Source organism: Phyllosticta capitalensis (assembly GCF_038381095.1).
Source record: "Phyllosticta capitalensis strain CBS 128856 chromosome Unknown BKA78scaffold_9, whole genome shotgun sequence".
Classification (NCBI taxonomy): Eukaryota; Fungi; Ascomycota; class Dothideomycetes; order Botryosphaeriales; family Phyllostictaceae; genus Phyllosticta; species Phyllosticta capitalensis.
The window spans coordinates 798,639-814,413 of record NW_027117447.1 but is presented as its reverse complement, the minus strand read 5'-3'; the positions used below and the strand labels follow the sequence as shown (position 1 = coordinate 814,413).

Sequence of the window (15,775 nt, the reverse complement as noted above, 5' to 3'; positions counted from 1 at the left end):
ACAAAACTTAAAACTTGTCTCGTTGGACGATGGGTATAGAACCAACAAATGTACAACATACCTCTCATGTATGCAGCCGCTTGCCGAAATAGAAACCATGCATGTCTAACCATCTCTTGTACTGTCAAACTGACATATGCGGTAGGCCTATCAAGCGGAATCCACCCTACGAATCCCCACGATCCTCGCCATTCTCTGCTCCATCCCCCACACACGGTCGTCCATGAGTTGTATGTCCCGCTCAACCCCCTTGACAATTCTGTCCATCTGTTAAGCTCAAAATATTTGTAGGGGGTAACATGACACTTACAAACAAGCGTCACCAATTTCCTTCGCTATTCGTCTGGTTTCCAGCCGAGCAAGGGTGTTCATCATTTCGACAACATCACCCTTTTTCCGCAGCCAAAGATAGCGCTCACGGAATCCTGCCTTCCGATATTCCGTCTTGTAATAGTCCTCGTCATCGCTCGGTGCGTACCCTTCCCCATTTCGCACATGCGGATCATGAGATTGACTTCGTCCCATCTCCACATCGTCTCGCAAAAATGGCCGCTCTAGCTCCCGAAAGTCGCGAATCAGATGCCGTATTGCCTCGCGCATCACGCGGGTGCTGGTGTCATCGTCGTGGATGTCCTTGGCTTCCGTGACTGCGTGGCTGTCTAGTCGCATTCCAAACACCTCCTTCTCCGAGGCACTGCTGTAGCCATTATTGTTGGGATATCTGTTGGTGCTGCCCTTGCGCTTCCTTGGTCTACTGCGGGAACCACCCACGAAGCTGGTGCGCTGTCGCTGAAAGCGACGCACTTTCCGCAAATGTGCGCGTTCCTCGTACAGCCCCTGCTTGAGGTTGCCGAGGAAATCTGGGATCTGCGTTCCGGCGGCCGCGATGGTTTGGAGGTTCTCCCAAGAAAGGCGCAAGAACGTGGCGACGGTGAAGGTAAAGCTGACAAAGCCGATGCACACACTAATGAGCGAGAGCGGCGAAAGCTCCGTGTGTGTGCTAAGGACGACGCCCATGGCTTGTTTGTTGGCTAGGCAGACTTGGGCTTGAAACGGAGAGGCCCTACTGGACAATGTTGGTGTAAGCCCTTTTGCTTTATTGGGAGATTTTTTGCGGTTTTCCAGGTTGTATATGAGCTTTTTTACATGGCTCCAGAGGCGGCGAGGAAGGGTCACAGTCCGGACTCCATATTCAAGCGCTTACCTTGAAGAAAATCCTCCTCCTTGCGAAATAAAGGCATAGCCTGAGTGTGGGCACTGGTTTGACTAAGACATGAAGAGAAAGATAAGAGCTTTCGCGGAGCAAAAGGGCGTCAAGCCAACACGCTCGTGGCTGCAAAGGGCGTATATAAGCGTCGGCGGCCAAAGCTGCAAGATAGCATGCGGTATGGTGTATGAGGCGGTATCATCATGGCAGGGACCGGTCGGAGAGCTCAACGCGCGAATCTGGGGGAAGAATTGGCATTTCGGGGTCAGATGGCGATGAGACCTGACGAACGTGACCATCGTACAAGGACCACGCGGGCCGACAGACGGAGAGATATAGCGGCGTGGGCGAGGTCATGGAGCGACCGGGCTGACTAGGTCGGTTCGACAGTGCGACGCGGGTAGGTCTGCGGACGTTGACGGCTGTACAGGTGGTAGAGATGTTTGTGGTGATCGTTGGTCGTTTCGTGAATTGTTGTCGTCACTGCCAAGCGGCGGCCGAGCTCCAAGCATGCGCAGCAGCACCTTCCATCGCGTGTCTGCCAACCCAACGCCCTGCGCCTCCTTCCGCTTGACGTCTTCCTCCACCTCATGTAGTCCTCGCCCAACCTCTACGTTCGACTTCGGCCTTCAACATCTCCATCCTTCCTTCTGGGCCATCTCTAGCTAACGATGTTCTTCTTCTTCACCTGCGGCCAGCACAGTAAGAAGACCAACCCTCTGTTGAGAGTCCCAAGCTAACACTGCCCAAGCGTTCCAGTCGCCCCTCAAGGGCTATGAGAACGTCACTGTCCAATGCCAGAACTGCGGCAACTGGAGTGGTCGCGTCTACAAGCGTTGGTAAGCATCAGCAGGAGCTTTCCCCGGCCTGCGCGTGCGCACGCGCCCGGCCTCCCGCCGCCTCTCCACAACTTCTCCACACTCCACAGGCTGACTCGGCTACAGGCAGTGGTTCACCTTTTGCTTCGTGCCCATCATCCCTTTCTCCCTGAAGCCCTGGCACGAGGTCGGCTGTCATATTTGCAACTTCTTCCAGGATATCAAGTAAGCCGTCGACCAAAACTCACCCCTCCCGTCCGCCGACTAACCACCTCAGATATCGACCCGACGTGCAAGCTCAGGCTAACGGCGGTGGCCCGCAGTACGGCGGCCAGATTCCCATGGAAAACTACGGCGGCAAGCAGCCGCAGCCGGCTCCGGAGCCACAAGCCCAATACCAGCAACCGCAGTATAAGTAGTCAGTCGACGCTCGCAAGGCTTTCCGCTGTTCAGGTCCTTTCATTCTCGACTAGGAAGAAGCATATTGGAAAACATATGCTGAGGCGGACATGGCTATGCCTGCGACGCGCGTCACGCTTCAGGTGCATACAGTGCGTTCTAATTTGGCGGCTGCGCCAAGATGAAAAGACGAAGCTGCGGGAGCGAAAGCAGATGCGGGATGCGGACATGCAGACTCTATGAGTAATAGGCCTGGCTGAGGTAGCAGTATGGCTGGGCGTTTTGGTTTTTGTTGCATAGGTTTGGTCGGGGATTGATACCAGAAGTCCTAAGGCTCTAAAAGGATTTTTTTTCTTGCTCTCCATGCGCACGATGCCTCGTCCCGATTCTCAGTTCCCTCTACTATGCAGTGCTTTCCAGGTGAAGCTGTCAACGCAAAGTAATGAAGTCTTTCGCTCGCTCCCAAAATCTTCCTATCGTCTTCGTGGGCTCTTACTGGAAGTCTACTAGAACCAAAGTAAACCTACGCTGCCCTAGTATCTCCTCAGTATACGTGTATAGCGAATGAAAACTAGGGCAGTGGAACTGTCCTCTGCCATTTGAATTACAGCTTGATGTGCCTACCATGTGGCTATGCGATTCACTGCTCAGCCAGACGCGACGAACTGAAATCACAACACCACAGTGGGTGACGAAAGATCCAAGAATCTCTGTCACCAAGTCAACACACATAGAGACGTGGAGTCTTCAAGCATTTGATGCTTTCAACATAGAGAGAATTTTCTCTCTTAATGGGTAATCACAAGGAGCATTCAAGCACTTACGTCCGAGTGTGCAACGACTTGAAGCTGAGCTCAAGTTGAGCTTCTTTCATCACCTACTGTGACACTGCAGTCTAAGTCTAAGGCTTTTGCGAAGCTTGCGAAGCAACAGTGTGGCTTGCTCTGTCGGTCGAGTCGAGCCAACACACGACGACAAGCCAAATTCCATGGGAGAGGAATGTTGTGACTCTCAATGTGATTCAGGATTGGGCGATTTGTGTATTGTTCCCCAGCTTCCATCCACGCACCCCGACGAGACACTGTCGCCAATTCCTCTCCATCACTGTCCATTGTCCCTGAGAACAAAAAGATGAGTTCTGCTGGCAAAAAGGGGCCCCACTCGGGGTTGAGTGGACAAAAAGACAAAAGAAGATGCAGCTTCTGTGGATCGAACACAGTACCTCCAGATACCGCACAGGTGCTTAGGCTGAAGTGGACTTCAGTCTGGCGCTCTCCCAAGTGAGCTAAAGCTGCTATCTGAACTTTGAATTAAGAAATTTGTTATATATAGTGTAAATCTTATCAATGACGTAATGTTGCACTTTTCTGCTATTTGGCCACTAGTTTTCAGTTTCTGTGCCGAGGTGAGAAACTCGTTGCCGCGCGACAAATAGCTGCCCACCCGCAAGCAAAAAACCCCCACCACCTCCCGCGACCCTCCACGTCCCATCCTCAGCCGAGGACAGAGCCCGATCTCTGCTCGAAGATTTGTTGCCTGATTCTTGTGGCCTCGGAGAAGTGCACAACTCGAACTATCTGAATTGGGCCACCAACATAGCGATTTCTCACCTTGAGCAAAAAGACGACAAAATTTATACCCAAAAATGTCCGAAAAGATCTCTTAGATCAAAATCAGCCGAAACGCACAGATTAGAATATCTGAACAGAGGGAAAGTGTCATTGCCTAAGGAGCAATGGAGATGACGGCGCATCGCTACACGTTGGTTGCTAGTGACTAGAAGTCAAAAGAATTTGAATACAAGACATAGTATATCGTAGACCGCGCTCTCGCTACTTCGTATTCCAAAATTCCTTGCGTGGTTGTTGGCAACGACAGTTGTGCATATGGAGAAGAAATCATGGACGTGGCAGCTGATCCTGCTTCTTGATGAAAATTCCCGGTCGAGTTTCTCTTGGTAGCCTCAAAGCTTCGATGTTGTTTGCTTCGCAGCTTCCTGTTCTGCTACTGCTCGCGTGCCGCGGCATGGTCTGCGGCCCGCCCAGGGTCTCCCGAGATCTGCCCGCCCGGCGGCCAAAAATAAAAAAGCAAAAAAGCAAAAAAGCCTACCCAACGGCCACGCAATGGCATGCGGGTATAAAAATGATGAAAGAACCATACCCGCTGTATTCTGCGCGCTTCCAAAGTCCACTGCCAAGTTCTCCGGTCTTTATTGGGCGCCGTTCGCCCGCAGCATCGCCGACAGCGAAAAAAAAGGGGCCCCAGCCCCAAAAGGCCTCCACAACAACAACCACCTATTAGATCTCTTCAAAAAGCAAAAGAATGACCACGCCAGGGGTCGAACCTGGAATCTCTTGATTCGTAGTCAAGCGCCTTGCCATTGGGCCACGCGGCCAGTCATTGTTGAGCTCAGGAGGCTTCTTGGACTTGTTGTAGTAAGATGCCGACAATGCACATTATATACTGCAATTTTATATCATCCACAGTTGTAGACCATGTTAAACAACCCCGGGGACACGAGAAACTAGGCAAATTTTTATCAAATGGACATTGATTTTCAAAGTGACGTGTTTCATGACGTCTGCGAGCGGCACTTCCGAGTGGGTGGCTTTTTCGTCTTTTTCATCGGAACCCGAACATAAAACAGCAAGGGACATCCACTTCGAAAACGGAAGCTTAAGCGAACGCAAGTCCAAATCTGTCGACCATCCAACCCAACTCGGACTCAGCTCTTCTGTGACAACACCAACAGAATCCTCGCAAGGGCGAATCGGAGAAATTATGAGACTGTGCAACAGCGTTTCGGCATGAGTCTGGAACATTGAGAGACGAAAGCGTGCCTTGGGAGCGTGTCACTTTGATCATAACTTTGTCATGTAGCACAGTGATGCAGTGATGTTTGGGTGCAGACCGAGAGGTACAGCTTCTCCGCAAATTGCTGCAGAGCAACCTTTCTCGGAACCCGTGATCATTCAAACGTCGCACTCATCGTCCAAATTGGAGAGACCTGCTCGAGTTCTTGTTGAATAAAGCGATGTGGTCAGGGGCAGAGCCATTGACTCGTCCCTCGCTTGCAAGGCATGAAGAGACAATGAATTGCGCCAGCATTCCAAAACAGAACAATCCCTCAACCACATTTGCAATGCACAACAACCATCACAACACAAAGTCAGGAACCACTGGTCTTGGGAGGGATACTCGGCTAATCGGGCGGGAGGCTAAAGTTCCCGTCCCGATTGCTAACCAGATGGTCCGTGTGTCGGGCCGGAGATACCAATAGAGCTGACCACAACTCCGTCCTCGATCCCCTCATCCTCCACCAACGCACATGAAGAAAGTGCGAGGTTAGATCAGCAGCTGTCGTGATCTCGGGGTTTGTCAGCCGTGGTGGCGGCTACCTTTCGCAACTTCTCGAATGGACTTCTCACTGGTCCCCTCACGGCCTTGGGCCTTCCAGATTTGCCCCACATTACGTCAAGACATATATACCCACGCCATGTACCTTAGGCACTTCCTGCAAGCAACTGTTTGTTTGCATTTTCCACCGCAGCCTTAGCGTTTCAGGCGAAAACCACAACCAAAATGAAGGAAGCCATTGTCACCAACGCCGATAATGTGAGTGTCAAGCTCAATCGCACCAAGCCACGATGCTAACCGTTCTAGGTCGCCATTGTCGACTCTCCCATTCCCAAGCCGGGACCCGACCAAGTCGTGATCAAAGTCATGGCTAGTGGCTCCAACCCCAAGGACTGGAAGACCCCCGAATGGGGACAGAAACCGCACAACACTGGCGACGACATTGCCGGTATCGTTCATGCCGTTGGCGACGGAGTCTACGAATTCAAGCCCGGTGACCGTGTCGCCGCCTTCCACGAGATGACCAAGCCGCACGGCTCCTTTGCCGAGTATGCTCTTGCGTGGGCTCACACGACTTCGCATATCCCATCGAACCTCAGCTTCGAGGAGGCCGCCACCATCCCGCTTGCTGCTCTGACTGCCGTCATTGGACTTTATGTTCGCCTTGGCCTGCCAGACCCCTGGCACCCGGTCACAGAAAAGACCCCCTTGATCGTCTACGGCGCGGCATCTGCAGTCGGCGCCTTCGCAATCAAATTGGCTCAGCTGTCTAACATCCATCCCGTCATCGGTGTTGCGGGCAAGGGCATCCCGTTTGCGGAGGGTTTGATTGACAAGAGCAAGGGTGATGCTATTGTTGACTACCGCAACGGTGATGAGGCGCTGGTCAAGAGCATCAAGGATGCGCTCGCCGCTGCCGGCGTTGGTGCACCCAAGCATGCCTTTGATGCTGTTTCCGAGAAGGGCAGCCACGAAAACCTGGTCGCTGTGCTTGCCCCTGACACCAAAATCACCAACGTCCTTCCCACCGAGAAGTTTGCAACTCCCGGATTCAAGTACCCCGAAACCTATCAGGCGACCGAGTGGACGATGGTGGGTGACGTGCACCAAAGAAACAAAGATGTAGGCTTCATCTACTTCAGGTGGCTCTTCAGGATGATTCAGGAGGGCAAATTCTCGCCGCATCCCCACGAAGTCATTCCAGGCGGCTTGACTGGCGTGTCCCAGGTGCTTCAGAACTTGAAGAACGGCAAGGCGAGCGCGGTCAAATATGTCGTCAAGGTGCCAGACACGGAAGGTGCTGGAAAGGACTAGATGGTGGAGGTTGACACTTGACATGTAAATGCCGAAATTAATGAATTATGATCACATTTGCTTTGCAGATTCCGAGAACATGTATCGGCCTCCCTGGAATTATGGCGCCACAGTAGGTGAGCAAAGAAATCCAACCCAGGCCTAGCTTTAAGTCGTTGCACCTTCAGACGCAAGCGCTTGAATGCTCCCTATAACTACCTATTAAGAGAAAAATTCTCTCTATATTGAACGCATCAAGTGCTTGAGAACTCCATATCTTTACGTGTTTTAACTTGATAACACAGATTCCCGGATTAGCAATTTCATTTGTCACCCACTGTGGCGCCATGAAGTCAAGCTCTGTGCTGGTAATGTTTATTGCTGGAAGGCAGTTTCCCGATTTGGCAACATCATCGTTTGCAGCTGCCTGCGCTATCATGCTCTGTCTCTAACTCCCCACTTCCATCCACCTCAACGCCTTGACACCTCGCATCGTCTTTTTCATCTTGTCTTCAACCAATTTCTGCATCACTGCTGCAGCTTCAAACGCCAACGAGAAATTCGAGGGACTTGCTGCTGGCCTCCGAGCTAGCCGTGCTTCAGCCTCCAGAGAGACAGCGGACTCCGGAACAACTCTTGAACCACAGCCTGGACTGCATCAGAGAACAATGCCCTTTGTTTGTTTGCAAGTACGCCCTGTTACGTCTCCCTCCGCTGACAAGAGTCAGGACCACTTGCACATCACTTCGGTCCAAATAGGCAACCGTCCAAACTTGGCCCGCCTCAAATCTGATCCACCTTGACCTCATCCGTTATCGCTGCCTTCCATCCAGGCCTTCTGTCTCACTGCTCTTTCTTGGAGTCCTGTCTCAAGCGCAATGCTACGCTCCCCATTACCGCAGCACCCACACATCCATCCATACCATTGCCCGCCCATCCGTCTCGTGTTTCCCACGGATGACCCAACCAAGCAGACGGAGCAACGCACCCAAACACAGGACAGAAAGAAACAACCCAGCCCCATGCGTCAGACGTCAACATCATGCAACATACTGCCGAAGAGCAACTACCATACCAACCTGGGTAAGTCGAGTCGTGTCGTTGGTACTCGCAGTTCAGGAAGTCGGTACGTCGTCAGCCTCCTCCACTTGTGTAACCCTCGCACAACGCCTCGATTCAAACCAGGGCGGGACCATGGACGACCAAGGCAAGCAGAAAGGAGAGGAGAAAATTCATCTCCTCACCCCACACGACACGAGAACTCGGCGCAATACCTGGGTGAGTGACGAGCAATGCTTCCCTTATTTTCTTTCTCCACATCCCACCCTCAGTCCTTCCCCCTCTTGTCTGGGCATCAAGGGAGGTCCCTCGCCAAGAGGATCAACGACCGCGACTTACCACTCAGCCGGGGCAGGACAGGGCAGGACGGGACGAGAGGCGCGTCGCCGGCGGGTCGAGTCGTCACCTAATCCAACCCACCTCAGCTCATCTCACCCTTTCCCCCCATTGAGATCGATCGAGCGCGTGCACACGCCCAGCTCCGTCAACCCGTTTTCGGTCGCGTTTAATTACTGCAGGGCCAAGTGCAATGTCTGGGGATGACCGGCCGGTGAGGCGACTAGGTCAAGTCGACCACCTACCTAGACACTGGTAACGCGGAGCGCAAGCCACACGTGTACAGGCACAGGAGGGAGGGCAAGACTCGTTGCCGTGTCTGCTCCTTCTTACCATCGCGCCATCCGCGCGGCCGACCAACGGGCGCACAGACATGCGGAGTTCCTGGTGTCGTGATTGCGTCGCGCGTCTTGGATTTGCTCTCTGCGTAGGTCTGTGTGGCAGGTAGGAGGTGTAGTTGGAGCATCTTTGGCTCTTCGATTGACTTGCTTCTGGTTCTCGCTGTTATAGTACAGGCTACAAAATACATATTGTACTGCTGACGGGCTTCTCGACTTGTCCAAAGAAAACTGACCGAAATGAGAGCGTCCAAAGAGAGAGTCTGGCAATCGCTACCAAAAAGAAGACAAGAAATATAAACAGGGGAAGGGAAAAGGGCTGTATCTAGATGATCGGTACCATATGCTTTCTACTTGACCTGAGCCTCTCTGCTCTCCGCGAGTCAGATCCGACAAAACGAGCGCAACTTTTAGGGTATATAGGGGGGAATGAGGAGGCTGGAGCGATCTGGCTGCGACTGCTGCTTTTCCCTCAGTAATAGACAGTCCTTTTGGCGTCATACCTTCTTCCGCATCGTCGGTTCGTAGTCCTCATCAATCAACATCATCATCGTACCCCTGAGGGGGGCGACATCGATGGGGACAACGAAACAAGAAAACAATTACAACCCAAGCATGCCACTGTCCCTCCTCCCGCTCGGCATGGCAGGTCCCTCGAGATACCCACCTCCTCCCATCCCCTGCTGGCCCGAGGCGTGTCCGTTCTTGCCCTTGTCCAGACCAGCAACTTGGCCCGTCGGGTCGCCAACGTAGCCGCCATCGGCCCCGTAGCCCGTGTGCCCGCCGTACATGTCAGTGGCATCCATGAGGCCGCCGTAGGCCGCGCTCCAGCTCTGACGCGGGTTGTACGCGGCGAGATGGTCGAAGACGGGCGTGTGCGGCTGCTGGCCGCCGTCCAGCTGCTGCTGTTGCTGATGCTGCTGCGACGGGTGCGGCGTCGGTGCGTGCGAGTGGTGGCCGTGGTGCTGCGAGTGCTGCGAGGACCCCGGGTGGCCCGCTCCAATGTCATAGTATCCGCCTCCGCTGCCGGGGCCGCCGCCGCCGCCGACACTCCCGCCGTTGGTGGTCGAAGTCTGGCTGCCCCCGTGCATGCTGACGGCCGGCTCCATCCACACGTTGATGTGGCCGCCAGTAAAGTCGAGCGCGTTGGCGTCCATCTCGGCGCTCATGTGCGGGGCCCCTGACGACGCGGCGAGGTTGAGTGCCGGCATGGGCTGCGGCAGCGTCAAGCCCATGGACGACAGCGGGTCCAGGTCGAACGGGTTGCCCGACGCGGCGCCATCGAAGCTGGGCTGCGTCGACGTCGTCGGCGTGATGAGCCCGGATGCCGTCGGCGCCATCTCGAAGCTGTACTGCGAGTGTTCCTGCTTTGGGATCGCTGCACCGAACGACGAGTCTTGTTTGAGCGGCTCGTCTTTGCATGACGGGGAGGTCTGGTGCGGTAGGAGGACGCGCCTCCAGGTCGTCTCCCCTGAAGTGCCCGGCTCAGCGTGGCGAAAGGTCCACCCGACGACGAGGACGCGGTTGTGCTGCTCAGGATACCCGTTGCCCCCTTCGCGTGGGATGGCGTAAATCTCTTGCACGGCCGACAGGGATGCGAGCGCCGCCTTGACATTCTCCTTGACCTTGAGCAGCTCTTCGTCCTCGGCCTGCGCCGCACCCATGGCCGGAATCAGCGTCTTTGCCTTCTTGTTGGCCTCGCGCATCTTCATCGACAGGGGTCCGAGTTTGGCTGCCCAGAACCCACTGCCAAACGTGCCGGCAACGGCGTGGAGTCTTCGCGAGTTCATGTCGTAGCCCAAGACGCTGCGGATGGGCGACGTGGCGAGATCGTTGCCATTGTAGAAGCGCGTGTGAGACTCGAACCGATCATAGTGCGAGTGGTTGTAGCTACTGCTAAACTCAATTTGGATCCCCAGCTCATCCGAGTCTTTAGCAATGTGCTGGGCCATTAGCATTATGGAAGAGTCGGCGAGAATGACGTCCGAATCCGTCGTTCTGTCCTCAAGCAGGTCCCGGAGATGTTTAGGAAGATTCGCCGTCTGTGGGTCGTTGTAGGCGAGGCTCTGGCGTTCTGCCCGCTTGGCGAAGCGGGTGAAGCAGTGAAGGGATCGCGGAGGGTCTGAGGTTGTATCTCGTGCATTCATCTCGAAGCAAGCCGGAGTCAAGGAGGTGGACGAGGAGAGAATTTGCTGAGGAGGTGGCATTCGCGCGTGGTGAAGATAGGTGTCCTGAATAACTGGGTTGTAGTCGAGCGACCGCATGCTTGCCTGTGGGCCAATTGGTCGTCGGAGCAAGTCAGTCGAGTGGTGACGCTTGTGCCGACTGCTGGTGTCAACCTTGGCCATGTATCTCATTACTAGAGACAATCAGTAAGATGAAAAAACCAAGCCTGGATACACTAACTCTTGGGAAACTCTTTGAAGAGTGGCTTCAGCACCTGGATGTGGCTGGAGACCTGCTTCCTAGTCCTACCCTCACCAGTCCACTTTTCAATTGCATATGCAATCAGCTCGTTGCGACCGCGAAGTTTCCCCTCATGTGGCTGTTTTTGGCGACCCATGGGAGGGTACTTGACCAGGGCTGAAGATGTCAGCTCAAGACCATCAATTGCAGGAGGTTGTCATTACCCGCGAAGAAAGCCATCTCCATGTGCTCCGGCCACTTTTGGTCTTGCTTGTTGTCTGGCGTGCCATCATCCAACTTGGGCTGGCGTGCCCGGTACTTGCGATATGCATCAGAGCGCTGAAGCATAGCCCAGAGTCGAGCAGCCTCGTGAGCCACTCGCTCATCTGGTTCATTCATCATCATCATGAGACCATGGCTCGAAGTGGACCTCTGAGACGGAGGGAGGTATCCGTGTGGCGAGCCACCAAAATAGTTCTCGGCGGGCTGATACAGCCCATGCTTGCGCTGGTCTTGGTCTAGGAAGTCTTGCTGGCGATTGTTGCAGCGCTCTTGGAGGATCCTGTTTTGCACTCCCAGCTCGTCAAAGGCGCTTTCGTGGTGAAGAGATGGGGCGTTTGATGGCAGTACGCATGAAGTTCTGTCCATAGCCGTCCGGGAATGCCGCGGTAAGAATGAGGTCAGAAAAGTAAGAATGTCTGGGGCGAGCTGCACTCTCTCGAAAAGAGTACACGATGACGAAGGAACGTAGAGAGCTGGACCAAAGGAATGACTTGACAGAGAAAGAGAATGTGGACGAGAACTGTGGGAATGCACGAGACGTAGACGTTGTTTATAGGAAGGCTGGGTATGGACTCAGAAAGGGGTCTTGGGACCTCGAACAATGCCACAGAGCACCGTAGAAACGCCTGGCAGGAAAAGCTTGGGTCAATCAATGACATAAGATGGATAAATTCTGCCCACGATTCACCGGACGACGGGATTGGCTGGATCTCAGGTTCGTTTGTTGTCGTGAATGATGGATTTTCATGGATTGACTACTTGAAGAATGCTGACTTGCTTCTATTCTATCACGTTAGCCGGACAAGCAAGGGTCAAAAGGCTCCCATTCGCCATGACAAGTCGTCTTTCTGGTGAGGGTCTAGTTGAGACCCTTTGGACGTTGGATGGGCCAGGGATGTGGCCAATGCGAGGAATGTTCTTTACACCCACACATTACAGTTTCTACAATCGAGCCGAGTCTCTCGACAGGAATGCGACGGAAGTTAGCGTGTATGATAAGAAAGAAATTGGTTCGCTAGGCGTCATTGCCCTTGACTTCTCGACAGCATGGAGTAAACTCGCGCCTAAGACATCAGTCGCAGCAAGGTTATTCACGTACGCGTATGGAAAAAAGGCCACGGGCGTCTGGGTTCCGGGTCGGGCCGCGGGTGGCGGGTCCCGCCAATGGGAAGGGGGAGCAAACCGGAGGAGCGCGTCCAAGGTCGCGTTTCGCCGACGAAGCAAGGAGGCACGGCCAACAGCGGCCAAAGGGCTGTCTGTGGAGCACCCTTTGGGACAGCTTAAGCCTCGTCGAGGTCATCGTTGCCTGCAACGTTAAATTTCTTCCGGCCCGCTCCGGTGAGATTTTGCAAGGCCACTTTGTTGACCTGCTTGCCAACTTTCTTCTGCATCTTGGCAATCTCTTCTTCAGCGTCCTCAGGGTCTTCAGAGGCAAAGTCAAGGACCAGCTTGCGACCCAGCAAGTGGGTATTACGCAGCGCGTCCATGGCGTTCTCCGCCTCGCGAGGAGTAGTAAAGTCTGCGAACGCGAAACCCCTCGCTGAGGCGTCAAATTTCTTGGGCACGCGAACAGAGCGTAGTTGACCGTATGCTCCAAATAAGGCGCGAACGTCCTTCTTTGATGCTTGGAAGGGCAAGTTTTTGATGATAATCTTGGTCGTCGCGGCCTTTTTCGCCTTGTCCTCTCGGCGACGCTCCTCTGCAGCATCCAGACCCCTGTGAGAAGCCTTGATGCTGAGATGATGGCCGTCGAGATTGTAGCCATCCATGGCTGCGAGGGCAGCTTGCGCTTGCTGCTTGGTTCGGAACTCGAGGAAACCAAAGCCCATACTCAAGGTCTGCCCAGGCTTCTTTGGATCCGTTTTCGTCCTGACAGTTGCAGAAACAAATCCATCCAGAGGCTTGAAGACCTCAGTCAGACGCTGAGAAGTGGTGGCGAAGTTGAGATTGCGAACGTAGAGTGTGGAGGTCTCAATCTGTTCCGATGTCGCCGGCGTGGCAAGCAAATCACTGGCAGCCAATTTGACTTTGCCCTCTTCAGATGAAGGCAAAGAAGTGCCTGGCGCAGCAATAGGCTTGACGTTGCCGTTGAAAAGATCCTTGGGAGCCTTTTCGAGAAAGAGGATGGAGTCTTTGATCTTGCGATACGCCAAAGACGCAAAAGCAGCGCGAGCCTGAGGAGGCTGCGCAAACTCGACGATGGCAATGGTACCGCTAGGTGGCATAAGAAACCGGGTGACTTTGCCATGATCTTCAAACATCTTCCTCAACTCATCCGGCTTGGTTCCATATGGAAAGTTCTTGACAAGGATCGTAGTATCTCCCCTAGCCTTGTGTTTGAAGGCGTCAAGGTCAACTCCATTTTGGGAGAAGTAGGCCTTGGTTTCCTGAATGACGTGCGTTTCCGCATGGGCTTGCTTGACCGCGGCGTCTGCAGAAGTTGGATCAAGCAGCTCGGATTTGCTGATGCCTAGACGATCGGCGACGGAGGACATGACCGAGTCGGCGTTCATGTAGAGTGAATTCCAATTGAACGTCGTCTTGGAAGACTCGGCCTTGCGCAAAATTTGCTTTTGCTTCTTGAGAGGCAACTTCGAGATGGCAAACTCGTCAAGCTTGCTCTCTCTCTTAGCAGCAGCAGGAAGGATGTGCAACAGTCGACCTTGGAAGATCCGACCATCCATCTCCTCGTAAGCCTTGACAGCATGCTCCGGTCCCTGGAAAAGTACGTAGGCAAATCCCTTGCCCGAATTGGTCTTGGGGTCGAGCGGCACATGCACCTACTAGCGTCAGCGTTTGCAAACGACGAGTGTAGTCTGGTGTGAAGATGTAGACTCGAAAATTCAGACAGTGAGAAGCATCTACTAAAATATTCTCCCAGGGTATCCTCAGCTGCGTAGCATCGGTTGTCCCTATCTGTGTTCATCATGGAAAAGAATGTGAGAATGAGACTTTTGTGACTTACCTCTTCAACGTCTCCGTATGCGCGGAATGCACGGCGTATGTCGTCCTCCGAAACATCATATGGCAGATTCCTAAGGAACAAACGTCCTGTCTGATGAATCTTGTCAAGTTCTGTTTCGACTTGCTCCGACGACTTGGTGTCTAGGGTCTGCTCCTCTTCTTGAGCAGCTTCTTTCTCATCCGAGTCGCCGCCAGCGTCAACCACCTCGTGAGTCTCGCTGGGCTTTGGCCGGAGAGCCATCTCATCGTCGTCATCGTCTTCCACCAACCCCAACAGTCGGCTCGTCCTCGATCGTAGCCAGTCTGCATCTGAGACAGGTCCAGTCGCGACCTGAGCTCCTTCAGAAGTCTCAACAGCAGCATGTACCGCTTCAGGCTCAGTCGCTTGGACGTCACTTGAAGATGGGACAGGCGCAGCGGGGGCAGCAGCTGGTGGTGCAGCCGCCGGCGGCGGTGACACGCGTTTGGGCTTCTTTTGCACCGTCTGGTATTCGTCATCGCTCTCTGCCTCTTCCACTTGGACCGCTTCGACGTTGGTATCCTGCGCTTCTGCAGAGTGGTCGACCTGTACGTCGTCGTTTTGCCATGCCTTCATCTTCGAGGGCGCCTTCATCACCTCCAAAAATTCTTTCAGCTTGGGATCGGCCTCGACCGCCTGATCGGCACCGCGCTTGCGCTTCAGTGAGTTCTCGGGCGACGCCGGGGCCTTGTGCTCAGCAGCGTCGGAGACTGGCGCAGTTGGGGCCCTTTTTCTTTTCTTGGGTTCTGGCGCTTGGCCGATCTGGAGGATCGGGTTAGCAAAATCTTGCGCGGTGACCCTGGGCTGTAGCTTACGGGATCGGCTAACGTGACTCCTATTCTCGACATGCGAATGAAAGACTTGTTGAAGTACTTGACGGCTTTGGCAGCCGCCTCGGGTGTCTTGTACCCGATGAAGCCAATGCGGCGGTGGGCCAGCAGCTTTGCGTCGGTGATGGCATCTTGCTGAGCAAAGTGCTTCTTGAAGTCGGCCTCGCCCAGGGTGGGTGGAAGGTTGGTGATGTAGATGCGCGAGGAAGCCATTGCGCGAGGGCGTGTCGTGTTGTGAAAAAGTTGCAAGGTAAATAGAAAATTCACGCGAGGCCGCTTTTTTCGCTAGCGCCGGTCGTGATCGCTGCCCGCGCATGAGCCGACGCCCCGACAGGCCCATTGGCTTGGCGGCATTCGGTTTCCTCCCCACCCCCTGCCGCTCTTCTGTAACCTCACCAGTCTTCAACCTTTTCGGACACACACACGCCGCATTCGACCAATCAACTCAAGCCAGCAGCCGCTGCCCA

General features: G+C 54.1%; 6 protein-coding genes and 2 non-coding genes across 8 annotated transcripts; 2 read left to right on the top strand and 6 right to left on the bottom strand.

The window, feature by feature from the left end:
- Positions 1–150: 150 nt before the first annotated feature.
- On the bottom strand, positions 151–1,017 carry BKA78DRAFT_255241 (uncharacterized protein; the record flags this gene model as incomplete). Its single annotated transcript, XM_066884979.1, has 2 exons — positions 151–259; positions 311–1,017. The coding sequence occupies 2 exons, from the start codon at positions 1,015–1,017 to the stop codon at positions 151–153; spliced, it is 816 nt and encodes a 271-aa protein (XP_066741161.1).
- Positions 1,018–1,878: 861 nt separating this feature from the next.
- BKA78DRAFT_355423 (uncharacterized protein) lies at positions 1,879–2,444 on the top strand (the record flags this gene model as incomplete). The annotated part of the gene is made up of 4 exons (XM_066891900.1): positions 1,879–1,909; positions 1,959–2,046; positions 2,152–2,250; positions 2,303–2,444. The coding sequence occupies 4 exons, from the start codon at positions 1,879–1,881 to the stop codon at positions 2,442–2,444; spliced, it is 360 nt and encodes a 119-aa protein (XP_066741160.1).
- Positions 2,445–3,618: 1,174 nt separating this feature from the next.
- On the bottom strand, positions 3,619–3,719 carry BKA78DRAFT_t148. Its single transcript has one exon. It is a non-coding gene; the product is annotated as a tRNA-Phe (tRNA).
- A 1,028-nt stretch (positions 3,720–4,747) lies between these two features.
- BKA78DRAFT_t147 lies at positions 4,748–4,819 on the bottom strand. The gene has a single exon. It is a non-coding gene; the product is annotated as a tRNA-Arg (tRNA).
- Positions 4,820–6,006: 1,187 nt separating this feature from the next.
- BKA78DRAFT_298254 (chaperonin 10-like protein) lies at positions 6,007–7,095 on the top strand (the record flags this gene model as incomplete). Its single annotated transcript, XM_066886885.1, has 2 exons — positions 6,007–6,039; positions 6,088–7,095. The coding sequence occupies 2 exons, from the start codon at positions 6,007–6,009 to the stop codon at positions 7,093–7,095; spliced, it is 1,041 nt and encodes a 346-aa protein (XP_066741159.1).
- Positions 7,096–7,672: 577 nt separating this feature from the next.
- Positions 7,673–8,196, bottom strand: BKA78DRAFT_321769 (uncharacterized protein). Its single transcript, XM_066889057.1, has one exon. It carries the CDS (start codon positions 8,096–8,098, stop codon positions 7,880–7,882), a length of 219 nt encoding a protein of 72 aa, XP_066741158.1. The 5' UTR covers positions 8,099–8,196; the 3' UTR covers positions 7,673–7,879.
- A 1,213-nt stretch (positions 8,197–9,409) lies between these two features.
- On the bottom strand, positions 9,410–11,861 carry BKA78DRAFT_298253 (TEA/ATTS domain family-domain-containing protein; the record flags this gene model as incomplete). The annotated part of the gene is made up of 3 exons (XM_066886884.1): positions 9,410–11,166; positions 11,214–11,390; positions 11,438–11,861. 3 exons carry the CDS (start codon positions 11,859–11,861, stop codon positions 9,410–9,412), a joined length of 2,358 nt encoding a protein of 785 aa, XP_066741157.1.
- A 914-nt stretch (positions 11,862–12,775) lies between these two features.
- BKA78DRAFT_255547 (multiple RNA-binding domain-containing protein 1) lies at positions 12,776–15,521 on the bottom strand (the record flags this gene model as incomplete). The annotated part of the gene is made up of 3 exons (XM_066885002.1): positions 12,776–14,275; positions 14,461–15,240; positions 15,294–15,521. 3 exons carry the CDS (start codon positions 15,519–15,521, stop codon positions 12,776–12,778), a joined length of 2,508 nt encoding a protein of 835 aa, XP_066741156.1.
- Between the last annotated feature and the right edge of the window lie 254 nt (positions 15,522–15,775).